Genomic DNA, 16,817 nt, shown 5'->3' with positions numbered 1-16,817 from the left:
GCACCAGATAAAATAAATAAATAAAATAAAGGTATGTGTCCATCTACAACTAAAAAAAATAATAATAACAATACAGAGGAAGTTAATTTTCATCTGGAAAGTTAAAATTGCATTAATTATGAGTAGACTAGAAAAATCTGCTATTGGAATAGCAGCTGATATTTTAAATATATTTCAACTTACATAATAGGAGATATATTTAGACTAGTAAATTTATAAAATATCATAAAATCATACTCTAATTGCTCCACATAATTTGCCTAATATTCTGCTTCCAGCTGTGCTGTACAAAAGAAATATGAAAAAATTATGCAGCCACATTTCTCCCTGAAGTTCTCATGAATGAATGCTATTCTATCAACTTTTCTTTGTAGCATTGTTTTGTGTCTCTTTATTTTGACAAGTGAAAAATGAGATAAACATTTCAACTAAGCCACATTTTTAAATATGAGTACTTGATTAATTCATATTTTTTCCCTTCTTCTTAAAGATTACCTGCCGAAATTTCATTGGAAAGCAGCTCAAGATTGATCCTTCAATCAGTAAGACAATAGATATAGGGGACGGTACAAATTTCCTACAAGTGATGATCTATTCAGGTTAGAATCAATTTTAGCTTGAATCTGTGTTTTCTTTAAATAAGGGTTTGCCATTCTTCCCCATGTCAGATATTCCGTAATTAGGATATCTATAAGACTCTCTTTTGCTAGTTTATTTGAAAAAAAATCCATTTGATATTTACCATTTTATATTGCTATAAATGTCAGGGGAATTAAAGCACTTTTTAAAAAGTTTGACCTTTTTTTGTAAGCTAAAGAAACAAAAGAAAAAGGAGATTGATGGGACTAAAAGAGATGGAAAAAAGCTGTTTTGCACATTTTCTGCTGTTTTTGTCTCACTGGGGAACTCTTGCTATTTGACCTTTTTCTGTTTTCTTTGTTCTATCTTGACTTCCATAATTTCCTTTGCCATGGTCAATATAGGTTGTTCTGCTGGCTTAAATCTGTTCAGTTCTTGGTCTTTTAACTAGAGCACAGAAGATTTGGGAACATGATGCCTTGTTTGTGCTTAGCTGATAAGCCCTTGCAGAATGTTTTTGGCAGTGCAACTTGTAGGAATGAATCTACAGAGTAAGGTGAAATGGAAGACGCTTGCTCTGTATTGTATTTTTTATGTGTCTTCTGTTTCTGGCTTTGGAAGAAAATGTAAGTCTTTGAAGTGTTAAGATTTTTTCACTTTACCTCTTATTTTATAGATGTACATGTGAATATGTGTAGTCATTCATTCATTCATTTATTGAATCAGCCAACCAGCCATTCAGTTGTTTAGCAAATATTTCCTGAGTATCTACTATGTGTTAAGTGCTGTACTAGGTACTAAAGATACAGAGATGTATGTGTTATCTAGGAGTTTAGAGTGTATTGAAGAAGAATTAAAGCACATAAATAAACCAGAGGTGATATAGAGAGTGATAGTTCTGTGATATCATTCCTGCTGCTGCTACGGCAATAATAGTGAACAGTTAGTATCTGCTTTTGAGAGACTGCAAAAAGGCAGAAAGCTGAGGTTGGAAATGTTGGCAGGAATTAGGAGATAAAGTGTCTTAGAGAGCCAGATAAAGAGATGCAGATTTGTCTGGAGAGCTGAGGGGAACAAGTTAAAAGGATTTAAAGAAGGAAAGTGAAATGTTCATATTCCCATTTTTAAAAGGGTTGGCAGTAATGTGGAAAATCAACTGAAAGGCTATGTGGAAGTAGGAGATTGGCCACGCTTAACTTGTGTATTCAAGTGGACATTATAATGGCCTAGAATTGGACAGAGTAGAGAGGAGAATAGTAATGAAAGAAAGGGGAGGGAGACCCCAGGACTGTGTCCTGTACTGACTGGGTATGGGGGATGGGTCAGGAGGGAGGAGTTCCAGTTGTCTTGCTCTCTGGCTTGGGGGCTAGACTGAAGATGCCTTTGCTTACATAGGGAAACTGCAGGCAGAGAAAAGCGACTTTGGAGCATCCCGTTTGCCTGGATGATAACTGAGCAGAGCTCTCCAGGATGTGGTTGGTTATACTGATGGGGCCTGTGGAGGAGAGTTGAGTTGGACATCTGTATTTAAGTCATCAATATCTTGATGGTGGTTGAAGTCAGGGACTTTGATGAGGTCACCCAGAGTGGGTTGAGTGTAGACCTGAGCAACACCAACAGTTAGGAAGCTGTCAATCAAAGTAGGCTGGGGCTAGAGAGCCCTAACAAATAGCCCCAAGTCTCATAGCTTTTATACAAGGGTAAGACTATCTCTGGCTCATGCTACTGTGTTCAGTGAGGTTGAGAACTGGGAGCTGCCCATGATGAGGCAATGTCCACCTTGACATGGCCTGAACAGTTGCTTCCCAGTCAGGAAACAGAACTCTGACGTTGCCCTCCCAGGGAGCTCCACTAAGAGGCGGTAGTGAGTGCTTCTGGGTACAGCCTCACCCAACCACATGTGTGTTTGATGGTAAGGGCTTTACATGGATTCTCTTATTATTTATTATAACCATCCCAATAAAAGAATCACAGTCATGCACTGCACATCAGGCACACTTACAAAGGCTTTGTGAATATTAGCTTATAGCCAACTAATGAGATGGGTTTATTGTTTCTGTTTTTCAGACAAGAAAAATCATGCATTGGCTCTTAGAGCTGCTACTAGAAAGTGACACATGTCATGTCTGCTGACATTTCATTACCCAAAGTTGCATGGCTACACTCCAACTCAAAGGGGTAGGGAAGCATGTCCTGACTTTGTACTCAGAATGAAGAGGCAGAGAGTACGTGAAGAGAATCAATGCCAGTCATGGGAGCAAACAAGAAGAGCAGTATGTGAGAGAGGTGGGGACATGGACGGAGAAATAAAGGAGAAGAGAGTGATAGAGACAAGGCTAAGGCAAGCGAGAGCTTTAAGGAGGAGGAAGCAGTCGGCAGGCAGAGAGGTTGTGTCAGATGGGGACTGACAGTCTTATTGTATTGGGCAAATGGGTGGTCATTGTCACTTGCCTTTTTGCTGTGGCACCCGCACCTTGCTTGAGCTGTTTCCCCTTCCTGAATGCTCTCCCCATCACCCAGATGTCTGATTATATATAAACCCCTCTCTCCTTTCACTCCTTGTGTTCATCTCCTTTTTCAACAAGGCTCAACTTGACCACTCTAATTGAAACTTCGCCCTGCCTACTTCCTGCCAATTCCCTTTGTGCTCTTCTTTCCCCTCCCGTAGCATCATTCTGTATAATTAAGGATTTTTTGTTGTATTTATTGGTCACTAGTCTGTTTCTCCTGTTAACGTGTAAGCTGTATGAGGGCAAGGATCATTGTTTTGGTCACTGAGACAGTTTGAATGTCTTCATCAGTAAGAGAGAGGAGAGAAGCCGGAAGAAAATGCAGAGCTCAGAGGGTCCGGGAGGCTGGCTGTGCTTTGTATTTTTCATGGAAGAGAAGGAGCTTATTTAAACACTAAATGGAAAGAGCCAGTAGAGAGGGTGAGCTTAGAAAGTGGAAGATTTTTGATAGAGCTAGGACCCTGAGGAGAAGCAAGGAAGGAAATGGGATGCAAACAGAAGGATGGGATGCTCCCCTGAGGGCAGAGAGGAAGGATGAGAGAATAAGCCTGATGCAAGAAGGTTTGTAGGTAGTAAGGGTAGAGGTTGAAGGTATTCTCGTGGAAACTGGGTATTTTCTTAATGAAGCAGGAGCTTGAGAACATAGCCAAGGTTGTTAGGTGGAAGGTTTTGAATATTAAAAAAAGGAGACTGGCCATTAAGGAAAATAGAAGGGAAGGGAGAAGGATCAGAGAGCTATGTAGAATGGAGTGGAGTGCAGTTGGTGACCATAAACTCTGTAGGTTTTACTGCCAGTGATCAATCATATTACCAAGGGGAGGACCAACTTCTTGTGGTCAGTCCTGTGTGACTAGTTTTTATGATAGAGTGTGATGCTGGCTGTGTTCTCCTTGTCTTGATTTTGTCTGTAAAACCCCAGGAGTTCCCCTGCTTTTTGGGTCCTTCCTCAAATATACAATTATTTTTATCCTTTCCATCCTGGAGAGGATTGCAACTAATGTGAGTAAATGCATCAAAATGGTTGTTATCAAAATGGTGACTAGCAGCAAAGGAATAAGAGAAATATACCTAGCAAAATTCTAGCCTGTGCACCAGGGCGCTTTTTTTTAACTGATGATGGATGCGCTGTGTCAGCAAAGCTTTGCTTGCTTCTTGTTAGAGCTACATTTGGTCAGGCAGGGTGTGGTGGTGGGACAGAAGGGAGGGTAGGTGCAGTCAGTATACAGTCATCCTTTGAGTTATTCTCAACTGTGGATGAAGTATAGCCTGTGTGTGTTCTGATTAGAGCAGAAACATTTGAAGAGAGAAGAATGTGAAATATTGTAAGGGCAATATAATATCAAGCTGGAACTATATTTAGATTCTATAATTTTTACAGTCTTGGGAGGTAGGTATTATTTTGCTCGCCTTGCAGTTGAGAAAAATAAACTGGATCTGTGATTTGAATTCTGGTCTGTCTAATTGCTCCACTCACTAGTGATCCTCTGAGCTACCAAGTCCACTCGTCATTGCTCCTTTCAGTTAGAATCTTCTCTAAATTTATAGCATTCAAGAAGCAATTTGATGTATTTCAGTGGTCATATGGGGCAGGCACTTTATTCTGACTTATTGTAATAGCATAGTAATGTTCAGATGACCCTGTATACTAATTATACATTTTACATTGAACAGTTAAAAACTTGGCTTCCAACTTATAGCTCTTTATAAGACTCTAGGACCTCTGTAACTGGAAACATCTTTTGGCCTGTGCTTTTGAGTTTATTTAGCAAATTATTGGGATGCTGAATTTTTCTCAATATACTAAGCTCAGATCATTAACATATTTATAAGTGTGTTGGGTCTTATGTATGTCACCGTGATGTGTATGCAATTCTTTTAAAAGACTGACTATACTCATGATGATTTCCACACCAGCTCGCTGCTTTAGAACCTCATAGATTTTCTTTTGTCATAACAGCATTTGGTGGTAATGCTTGATACATTCAATTCTTCACGGCAGATATTGTAATGCCCCAGTGGCTAGGAACATTTGGTGTTCTCATTATTTAACAGCATCCTATTCTCCCTTCAACTATTTAATAATGCATGTGTAATTTGGTATCGTCTCCGTAGGATTTGGAGAAGTGAGAGTACCACGTTTTATAGATTATTCCTGTATGGATGAGTAACTTTCCTGCTTGTTAAGCTCCACAGGGTAGATAAACCTGGATATGCCTTTTATTGTAACTGTTTTTGCATTCCACCTGGAGTCTCTTTCTTGAGTTTTGACCTTATTAGTATTTAAGTTCTCTGAAAGGATCATTCAGTCCTCAGGTCTGTTGAAATTTTCAACTCTTTGTCAGGTGTGTTTTATTAAGGCCTTTGATCGTGGAAGTGACCAAGTGTGTAGAAAGCAGCCCCAAATTTCAGACCACTCCCTGGGTTCCCACCCTGGTTGGCCCAGCCCTGAGGAATCATTGGCATTTCAACTTTTGTTTCTACATTGGTACAATGAAAAACATAATAATTCCTTCCTTTTCCTTCTTGTGCTGGTCCTCCTTACCTGTTTCAAACTGTGAAGGTGCTACTACTAGTGCCTTTGGAATAGCTTCTTGAATTTTCTGTCCATCGGTGTTTTCAGAAAGAAGTTCTGAACTTCTGATGCTTCCTCTTTGCTTTATACCACCCCTGACAGAACCCTAATTAGGCTTCAAGAGAAAAGATACGCTAAGGCTTGAAAAAACGGAAAGATAGTTTAGAAAAAAAAAAAAAGAAGAAGAGTTATAGGCAGATATTTGATACAGAGATAGCTGGACAATTTTCTCCAGACTATTTTTATTATAAATAATATTTCCAGGTTTTATTCTAGAATGTAAGCTTTGTGAGAGCAGGGGCTATGTCTATTGTGTCTGCCTGTGTTTCCTCAGTGCCTGCCGTGGTGTCTGGTACTTCAAAGTGCTCAATATATGCAGTCACGCTCAATGGCAGGAAGAAATATGCCACTGCACAACCTCATTGTTATATGAATGCCAGAGTGTGCTTATACAAACTAACATAGCTATGAGTCAGTAGATGATATAATCTTGTGGGATCATCATCACATACATGAGCCGTCAATGATCAAAATGTCATTATGTGGCACATGACTATATTTTAAAAATATATGACTATGCTGGGCGCGGTGGTTCACACATGTAATCCCAGTGCCTTGGGAAGCTGAGACCGGAGGATCACGAGTACAAAGCTAACATCAGCAAAAGTGAGGCATTAAGCAACTCAGTGAGACTCTGTCTCTAAATAAAATACAAAATAGAGCTGGGGATGTAGCTCAGTGGTGGAGTGCCCCTGAGTTCAATCCCTGGTTCCAAAAAGAAAAAAAAAAAAGTGACTGGCAGTCATAATGTGAGCCTCTATCTATTGAGTGTTTACTCCATGGCGGGCACTATACTAGATGCTTCACATGTGTGTTAAAGCAATGTTTAAAGCTGGAGAAAGTAACTGTCTCATTAACATGTGAGAGTTTCCAGTCTTCCTCCTTTCCTGTTGCTCCCTGCTGGGGGCTGAATATCTATGGCTCCTCAAAATTCAGATGTTGAAATCCTAACTAATGTGATGTGTTGTTAGGAGGCAGGGACTTGGGTGGTGATTAGCTCATGAGGGTGGAGTCCTCACAGATGGGGGATTAATGCCCTTATAAAAGAGCGCAAGGGAGCTCCCTTTAGCCCCCTTTCTGCTATGTGAAAGAGGCACAGTGAAAAGGAAACCAGCTGCAAACAAGGGAGAGAGCCTTTGCCAGAACCCAGCTATGTTGGCACCTTAGTCTAAGACCTCCAGCCTCCAGATCTGTGAAAAGCAATTTTCTGTTGTTCATAAACCGTGTGGTCTATGGTAATGCGTTTACAGCAGCCTGAACTCAGATATTTTTAAATCTTCTTTCTCTAAGGAAAAAAGACAAAAATCCAATCTTGTGATTGCTTACAATTTGAAAAACAGAAAAACAGACCTCTTTCTTTGGCCTAAGAGACCTTCCATTTGGGCACCTTCCACGTGTTCTTTGTTATTCTAATTCTGAAACTGGCAATTCCTTTCTCTCCTGCTTCTTGGTGTATGCTGCAAACCTGGAGTCTAATTCCCAGGATCACCCCCTCGCTCCCCAGAAACCTCTCAGCAACTCTCTCTCCCACCATCTCCTCTTCCTGGAACTTTTCAAGGTAGCTGGTTGGTTCCGGACCCACCCACCGCCCCCATGCACCTTTTCCTTTGCACCCTCAAGTCTTAGGAATCTGTCTTTCCCTTCCCTTCAGAGAGCAGTTGCCTGTCTCTAGGATTCTTTGTTTCCTCCTTTAGTCTCTTTCCCAAGGTACCTTTGCTTTGAAGAAGTTTGCTAAAAAAGGAGTAGATCATTTCATTTTTTATGATCAGCGAAAGAAAAAGTAGGAGGCTTCATAAGGAAATTGACAAGATCTAAAGTTATTTGCATTTCATAAGAATCAGAACTTTCCCAAGTTTCTTTTTAAAAAAAGAACTTTCAAAGATACCAAAAGAAAAAAAAGATGACCTGAATGTTGCTGATCTGGGGACTTTGAATTTAGCAGCTTCAGGTTGGGACCAAGAAATCAGAGCCTTCTTTGCTTCTAGTTGCTTCTGTGCCACGTTTCATCACCAGTGTCCCCTTTCTTTTTCCTTCCAGAGTATAACAGAGCCAAACAGATCATCTGTGTGCCTGTGGATGTGACAGACACGTTGAGATGCTTTAGAGAGACCCTGGAAAAATCCAAATACCATAACAGATCAATCCGACACAGCAGAAAGTTGCTTTCATTATTTCTGGCACAGACACAAGGTAATTGGTGGTTTCATGTTCCTGGATCTGTTTGTGTAGGGCCACCATCCTGCAGACCCCTTCCCCACTGACATCCCACCCCTGGCTGCCTTTCCCTGTCTCCTCTTGTCTAAAGGATCTTACCATCTTTCCTTCTACACTTCATTCCTACTATGGCAATTTCTCACTCACCTGCTTTTATGCTTTCTGAGAAACTAGCCAACTCCCTGGAAAACATGTGGAAATAATATTCATTAATTGTCTGATACTGTACATTGTTGTCCTCACAGTTGCCTTTGCAGGTCTAGGACTGTGCTCATGTTCTGCTTCCATTAGTGGATGGGTAAGGCATACTGAGTTAACTAGAACCTTTTACCAAGTACCACTTCACCCATTTCAAAGAAATGGGTGCATTTTAAAATAAGCACCATTAAGACCTCTTACTAATCCCATAAATTTTCATCTTAGAGTTTTCTTTTAGCTTAGAACCAGATATTCACTATTATTGGTTATATTACGTTTACTCATTTTCTTCCTTATCAACATTTATCAATTTGTGAATTCAATCAAGGCAGGGCTTTGAGTGGGTAAGTGGTAAACTCAAAGAACAGTGTAAAATTTAGGCTGAGAAAAAAATCCTGAATTATCTATACTTAGGTTATTTTAAGACTTTAAAACTTTGACCTATATTTATGCCCTTTGCTGCTCAAATTTATCCAAGTAATGAGAATAAACTCACAGTAATTATATTCTGAAGCAATTAAAATAGATTTAATTTACCACCCCTTAAATAAGATGCTAATTTCCACTGAACTTACCTTTTAGAAATTTGGTCAGTTGTTTTTACAGCCACGTACAGAGTTTTTTTTACAACCACGAACAAAGTTTTATCTATCTATTTATCTATCTATCTATCTATTTATTTATTTATTTTTACTGATTTGCTTGTTATATTTTTGGCCACCCCTTCATCTCCCAAGAGCATTCCTTATAAAAGTATGCCAAATTTTTGGAGGTATTGTCTGCAGATTCACATTATGTTCAACTAGCCCTCCAGATTTTTTTTTTACCTCTTTTCAGTTACTCTATACATTAACAATGGGTAAGGCATAGAGTAAAAAAGGAAATTCATTCCTAAAAATGATTCTGTTAATTCACCCTGAATCTCACCTGGTACTAAAATATTCTCGGTAGTTTATCCCTAGTCCTCAGGCTGCGGACTTCAAAATCCATATTAGCTTCTCTCTCTGCTACTTTGACTATTTCCCTGGCATATTTTTTCTCTGCTTTTCCCTGTGTTTTCTGATCTTAAAAAGAGAGAGTTTTTTTCCCCCATTTTTTTTTTTTTCTTTCTTAGGCCAGAACTATGTAAGAGTTGACTCTATCCCAGAGGTTTCTGCCCCAGGGGCAAATGAACATCTTACTGTCTGAAGCTATTTAAAAAAGGCGAACTCATACTGTGTAACTTCCCCCAATTCCCCAAAGCATGATCTCAACATTAGCTTTCTGGTTTACTGGCCCTTTGTAGTGCTCTTTATGAAATAACAAGGGTATAGAGCCCATCCTCCCACACCGGGGTGTCTTTAAAAGATGATCCTGGATACCAAGTTTAGGGAAAAAGTGACCCTCAAACTGCAAATAATTCCCATGTGTATGCAAAATCTTTTCTTCCCTTTCGGTTTCCTCTACCCTTTCCCTCCCCATCCGTTTCCTTCCTTTCACCATTTTAAATTTTGTTTCCACAAATTTAGGAGATAGAGCAGGAATCAACAATTTAAAATTCACGCCTGGGAAGGTGGAATTTTGTCTGGGAACAGAAGAGATGCACATGTCAACACCTCCTAATCTTTCTCAGGAGCACTTCAGAGTTTTTAGTTCAGTGGAGAAAAGCAAACTTCCCTATTCACAGCTGGGATTGGTAATTTCTTCTTATCACCAAAGTATTGGTAAGGCTAACCCACTGTGTATGCATGTTCTATACGGCCTTCTGAATTAATAGTGAGGTTGCATCTGGTCCTGAAATGTTACCCTTGGAAGTAGCGTGAAAGATCTTGATTTATCACACTATCATAGGCTGTGATACAACAGTCTGAATACAGAAGATACTTTCAGTCTCCTCTTGTGACCCACTTTCCCAGCCTGGTTGTCACCCTTGTGAGATTCTAAGCCACCCTTCTGCCCATCCCTCTTTAATAGGAACTGTGAACACCTTGTGGGGAGGGGACCCTTATATATGCTTTTTCTTGATCGCAGATGAGTTTATTTTCCTTTTTTGGCTTTTCTACAAATTCAATAATATATTCTCAACCTATATTGTAGACCCAATTTGCCCTTTTTGGACAAAACATCAGTTGATGTTTTATAATTCTCTTTCCCCTTATATTTTACTGAAGTAAAATTTATATTTATCACATTCTTCCTACATACACATTTCTAACAACAACAACAACAACAACAACAAACCCAATCAAACAAACAACAAAAAAAACAACAACAAAACCTTTATGGGGCTTTAAGCATCACCAGTTAGGGGTTATAGGTGGTCTCCCAGAAAGGAGAAAGAGGACCTCAACTGCACCCTTGCAGGTTCTTGACTTAGGCTGCAGAAAGGAATTTCAGGATGTGTAAAAAAGAAACAGATTTGTTCATGAGAGCAATGCTTATTCAGGCATGCATCAATAGAGCAGGACACACTCTCAAAGGAAGGAGTGTAGGTATGGAAAGTAAGACATGCATTTGGGGTCTTGGGCTCTTCTTTTTAAATCTGTTTAAAAAGCCATTTTAATAAACTTCCTGATTCTGATTATTAACCATCTATTATACCTGTAGTTCATAACACCTGTAGTATTTTGATACAAGGTTGACAGAATATCAACAACATGAGTGAAAGGGGATTGGACAGATGAAATTTTGGGTGGGGAAATAAATTGGTTCTTTGGGGAATAACCGTAGTTCAATGTTTAATGCTCAAGGGTGTAATGAGACCATATGAGATCCCCTCTGAAAATGACCAGGGCTCAAGTCAGAGTGTTGGACACTTCTTTTAAAGTGAACTTTGAAATATTTATCATGAGAAGTGCATGGGGATAATGTTAGCCCGATGAGCTCTATTCTCTTACTCCTGGAGCACAGGGTGGGTCACAGAGGTCTGATTCTCTTTGGGATCTGTATGTTTGATGTCATCCAGTCAGCAGATAATGTGTCGAATGTGCCCATATTCCCAAGTATCTAACAATATTTTCTCTTAGCTTTATTTAGTCTGAAGAAAAGTATATTGTGTAAGCTAGCAATGTATGTAGGCATTAATCATCTAGATTTGCAATACTCTTAAGACTTGAAGACTTCTTTTTTTTTTCAAGATTTCAGGCTTTGAGGAACATAGGTTTGGGGAGGAGTAAAGGCAAGGGTATTCAGGGAGCTGCTTTTATTTATTTATTTCATGGTACTGGGGATTGAATCCAGAAGTGCTCTACTACTGAGTGTCTTCCGAGATTTTTAATTTTGAGACAGAGTCTTGTAAAGTTGCTGAGGCTCTCCTTAACTTGTGATCCTTCTACCTCAGCCTTCTGAGTAGTTGTGATTATAGGTGTGGTGCTCTTGAAGGTTTTTAGGTTTCAAGTGACAGTTGCTTTTCTCTACCCCATTAGTCTCCTTTATACCTATTTTTATTTCTTGCCTCCTGCCTCATAAAGTAAAGGATAAATTAAACAAAATCACTTTATAATAAAAGAACTCGTGTGTTAGCATATAAATGCTCAGGCATTAGAAGGTGTGAAGAGGTGGTCAGATGCTTCTGTCCTCTATGTGCAATCACCATGATATGATAGCTACGGATAAACTGACACAGGTGTGTTGTATTGGTGACTTAAGAATTATTAGCATTATTAACTTAGATAATATGATTTTCTAAAATGGCAAATAAGTCTTGATAACATTCTGAACAAAACAAAGTTCTACATTGATTGTATTTCTGGAAAATTTAGGATGTTTAAAATCATGCAAAAATACTCTTTTATGTGTAAAATGAGGTTAGATATCAGACCAAGTTAATTTTAAAGATATTTTGCACTTTTTTTTTTTTTTTTTTAACTGTGGGGAAGTTTCTGTGTATTACAGGCCATCCAGAATTTCCGGTTCTCACCTATAAAATACCAGAAAATGCACCAATGTGACAACTAACAAAATCCTTTCTTAAATTTCTAAAATGCCCTCCAAGACAGTACTGCCTCATGAGGAACCACTTCCATGTTGGTTGGCCTCCTAGCTTCCTGAAAGCACGCATTTATTAAAAAACAAACAAACAAATTTGCATGATACTGAAGATATATTTTCTGGATTTAGGTAAAAGAAAAATTCTGCTTTGCTGTGATCTTGTCACATCTCTGCTCAAAGAAAACTCTTTGGGCCTCCCCAGTTGCTATAGGGCAGCCTCCACAATTCAGCACCTGGCAATCAGGGGCCTCCAGAATCAGACCCGACCTCTGTCCTCAGGCTCCCAGTTTACCTTCTCAAGAAAACTGTGCTCCAGTCATCCCCATCATTCCCATGTATCTGTGCCTTTCTCCCTTTTCACCATCTCTCCCTGTCTGACTTCATCCCAATCTCCTGTTCCTATGTGTTCAAATAAAACATTGTTTGCTCTCTCTGGGTATATAAATATAGTGTGACATTTGAAGGCACTATTAACTTGAAGCTTTCTTACTGCAATCTACATGGTTAAGGAGTAATGCAGTTTAAAATATTCTTGCAAATAAAAAGGAAATATTTCTCTTGCAACTGACATTTGTTCTTTTACTTGATTAAAAATACAGATGTTCTCCATGCCAGCAATCAAAGAAGTCTTAAAGTTCAGGCACTCCATACACTTGGAAATCTTCTCATCTTTGCAGAAAAGAAAAGGTAGATTTTTAGGAGTTAATAGGTCAAGGGCTAACTTCTTTTGTTTGTCAAAGATTTTAATAATTAGGAAAAATATTGTTTTCCATAAATTTTAGTTGCACCATGCTTCATTTTATAGTATCAAATGCTACTTGAGAGAAACTGTTATGAACAATGGATGGTATAGATTTATTTTCTAATGTCTTCATTGAATATTTTTTTTTTCACCCTATTTACTTTTCCTTTTGGAAGGTGGGCTTGAAGACCAGTCTTGGAAAACATACCACTTGATGCTTTTTTTGTTCTAGGGCTGCTTTTAAGTGTTGGTGTCAAGCTCTTGATGATATATTCAGAAAACCAGATGTTCTACATACATGGAAAGAATTTGTCCCCTCCTCCACCAGTGCCCCCAATAGTTGTTCACCTCAGAACTTCAAAGACTACAGTGAGGAATTTCTATCAAAAGTTGGCATTTGGGGGTGTCTTCAAGGTGCAGTCATATCCGCAAAGATAGCACAGTGAGTATGAGGATGGAATGACCCACATCCTAGCTACCCTTTGTGCAATAGCCACAAGTGCTATCTTCTTGGAAAGTTATATCCCCACCATGCAGGGTAATATGGATTACTCATTGGTGATGTTTATTGGTTTTGACCATCTTCTCCATCTTTCTCTTTTGCTCTCATACTCTTGGCTTTTTAGCTTTCTAGGACCTCCACTTCCACCCCCACACCTCCCAGCTCTAAAGTAGGAGCACCACATCAGCATAGATAGGTCTTTGCTTTATTCACGGAGGTATCCCACGTGTCTGGCACTCATTGACTACCTGTTGAAGAAGTGAGAGAAGGAATAGTTGGCACGGAGGCAAGAATAACGATGGAGGCTGGCTGATGTGGGAAGGGTCAAGAGTATTATTGAAACCCTGTACCCTTGGCATGTCACTCATTCTTTCTCAGCCTCATGTCCTCATCTATAAATGGTGATGGTGAAAATTACATGACTCATGCTAACAGTGTGCTTGGCTTTCCATAACAAAGTATCACAGACTGGGCATAAGCACCAGAAATGTATCATCTCAGAGTTCTGGAGTCTGGACATCTGAGATCAAGATGTTGGCTGATTGGTTTCCTCTGAGGCCTCTTTCCTTCGTTTGTAAAGGGCCATTTTCTCACCGTGTCCTCCTATGGCCTCTCCTCTGTACTGGTCTGTGTTCTAATCTCTTTCTTCTGCAGACACCAATCATATTAGGTCAAGGTCCATTCATATGACCTCTTTTTAACTCAAGTACCTTTTTGGAGACCCTATCTCCAAGTACAATTACATTCTGAGGTTACTGAGGGGTTAAGATGTCTATACACAAATTGTGAGGGGATACAGTTTAGCCCATAATGCAGTAGGATTAGTTTCCTATTCCTGCTGTGACAAATTGCTACAAACTTAGTGACTTAAAACAAAATGGTTTTGTTGTTTTGCTGTGCTGGGATGGAACCCAGGGCTTCACACAAAGTGGGCTAGCACTACTGTTGAGCTACACCCCCAGCATGTACACAAATTTATTATCTTACAGTTGTGAAGTTCAGAAGTATTAAAATCAAGGCATCGGTGGGGATGTGCTTCCTCTGGAGGCTCCAGGGAACAATCTGTTTCCTGGCCTTTTCCAGCTTTGGGGTTCTTCTGCATTCCACAGCCAAAGCCCCATCTATCCTTAAGACCAGCTGCCCTCCATCTTTCTCTTTTGCTGTCACCCTCTTGCTTTTTGGCTCTCTAGGACCTCCACTTCCACCCCCTACATCTCCTTCTCTGACTCTGATCTACCTGAATAAAATCCAGGACGGTTGTGCCATCTCAAGGTCCTTAATTCAATCACATCTGCAAAGACTTTTCTGCCACGTAAAGTGACACATTCACAGGTTCTAGAGCGTAAGACATGGATTTTATTGAGGCCCATTGTTCAGGATGTCATGTATAATGTATGTGAATGTTGATCATAATGCTGAATAGTTACCACACACAAATACCTTGAATATTTGGATAATGAGAGAAATGTAAAAATTAAAGAAACAGTAGAAGTATACCTCTCCAGTTTTTCCTTTAGCTCACCTAGAGGGCGTGGTGGCCAAAAACCTGCATTCTGTTTTGAGCCTTAGAGCAAACTGAAACAATAACTTCTCCAAGTTAGTTTTTTCATATTTTTAAAAGAGTAGTATCTTTAGGCAGGGGAAATAAGAAATTGCCACTTTAAAGGCACTACCCATGAAAGATCTTTTAAACTTCAATCAAGTTTGATTTTTTTTGTGCTCCTGAAAAGGAATTTATCCTTAGACAGACACACAGACAGACAGACACACACACACACACACACACACACACACACACCACTTATGACAGTAGAGGTTGGTGATTGGGACTAGAAAAGCCAAGGGAGGAAGGTCACAACTTGGAAATGAACAGCTCTGGCTTTCTTGCCAGAGGCACCTCAGCTCTGTGTCTGAAGTTATCACCCAGTGATTTCAACCAAAAAGAAAGCCATTTCCTGTTTACCCAGCTGGAGGTCTGACTTCCAAAAACCTGAGTCCACAGGGAAGGGCAGGGGTCCTTGAGCTCTTCTCCCAGACTCTGAGTGAACTGAACTCTTTACACTGCAAAATACCACAGTCAAATATCTACACAGAGAAGCCGAGGTCAGAGGAACAATGTTATTAATACAATGAGGCTGATGGGTTTTATCTAAGTAAGATTCAGGAGCAGGCAACACGGTTTACAGCTGCAAATGCATATTTCAAGACCCATGTAAAGGAAACTCACAATGTTCTTAGGGGCATCAAAAGGGACAATAGTAAATGGAAAAATTATCTTAATTTTTGGCAGAGAGACTTAGTGTGAGCAGCTCTATAATAAATGGCTAGTGAGAATATATGTTTTGCAATATTTGGGGTTTAACAGCCATATTCATTATGGTTATAACTAATTATGGTTATTTAACTATACTCATTAAAAATCTTAATTGTTACTTCATTTTCTACCCCCAAATTCCACTCTGAAGGATTTATCCAGCGGAATTAGAAGGATACATGCTCAAAAATGTAGTTACAACAATATTCACTTCATCACTGGAGAAAACCAAATGAGATTAATATTTTTATATTCTAGTACATATAAATAATAAAATATCAAAGTTTTAAAAAATAATGATGTAATCTATTATGTCTGTGAATGGAAAATTTGTATATAAAGCTAGCATTATATTTTATAATTTTAATCTTAATATGCAAGTATTTTTGTTTTCCTTTATATAGCCATGTATAGAAAAATCTAGAAGGAAACTAACCAAACTGTTACCAGAAATCATGTTTAGGGGGTAAGATTATGGCTAATTTTCCATTTTCTTCTTCATGTTTTTTTACGTTTATCTTTTATTTTCTGTGTCCTAGATATATGTCTAAAGACATATATTTATATCAAAATATTTTGGAAAATTGTCTAATAATTGTTTTTTCTTATTCTCACTTAGGTTTATTATAACCCTGAACGTTAACAAGAGAATCAGCTGCTGCATTTTTTCTGCATTACTCTTTCAGGTAACACTTGATATGTGTTTTCTACAATAGCATGACTATTCTAGAAAAAAAAAAAGAAGTGCTATTGTTATTAAATTTCGTAAAGCTCACAGGTAGGAAAATAGCATGAACTGTGATTAAATATCACAAGCCCATTTCTTCTTTGGTAAGATCAAGTTAGTAGTTGGTCCCTATGAAGCCAGTCTGTTTGACTTCAAATGGTTGCCTTAAGTTACCTCAACTTTAAATTAAGTTTTGTTGGGTTGCATGATGTAAAATATGTCATCTAAAAAGCAAGTAATAAGTTGAAGACTAGAAGAGGAGTGCTTTTGTGTCTCAGGATTTTGGTTTGACTTCACTGAAGAAGAAAGGAGCTTTTATCTGAAATACAAGACATTCTGAGATTCAGGGATGCAGCCAGGGGCCTTTGCAGTCTGCTAAAGGTTCTGTTTACTTTGGCAGATGGACAGATAACCCTTGTTATGTGTATCA

General features: G+C 38.9%; 1 protein-coding gene across 4 annotated transcripts in view; it reads left to right on the top strand.

Annotated features, from left to right (window-relative positions):
* Positions 1 to 16,817, top strand: part of Cfap54 (cilia and flagella associated protein 54) — a 295,409-nt gene that overhangs the window by 124,547 nt on the left and 154,045 nt on the right. For all 4 annotated transcript variants that reach the window (XR_009224446.1, XM_046419397.2, XM_046419399.2 and 1 more), the window contains 6 exons: positions 491 to 599; positions 7,759 to 7,911; positions 9,642 to 9,836; positions 12,702 to 12,789; positions 13,077 to 13,286; positions 16,280 to 16,346. Coding sequence is in view for 3 of the 4 variants with exons in the window: in XM_046419397.2 (XP_046275353.2) it covers positions 491 to 599; positions 7,759 to 7,911; positions 9,642 to 9,836; positions 12,702 to 12,789; positions 13,077 to 13,286; positions 16,280 to 16,346 (822 nt within the window). In the remaining variant the exon portion in view is untranslated. The remainder of the gene's footprint in view (positions 1 to 490; positions 600 to 7,758; positions 7,912 to 9,641; positions 9,837 to 12,701; positions 12,790 to 13,076; positions 13,287 to 16,279; positions 16,347 to 16,817) is intronic.

This window comes from Marmota monax, unplaced genomic scaffold (genome assembly GCF_021218885.2).
Source record: "Marmota monax isolate L192 unplaced genomic scaffold, Marmota_monax_Labrador192_F-V1.1 WCK01_AAM20220418_F8-fsc00036, whole genome shotgun sequence".
In the NCBI taxonomy this organism is placed as follows: domain Eukaryota; kingdom Metazoa; phylum Chordata; class Mammalia; order Rodentia; family Sciuridae; genus Marmota; species Marmota monax.
This window is presented reverse-complemented; position numbering and strand designations above follow the sequence as displayed.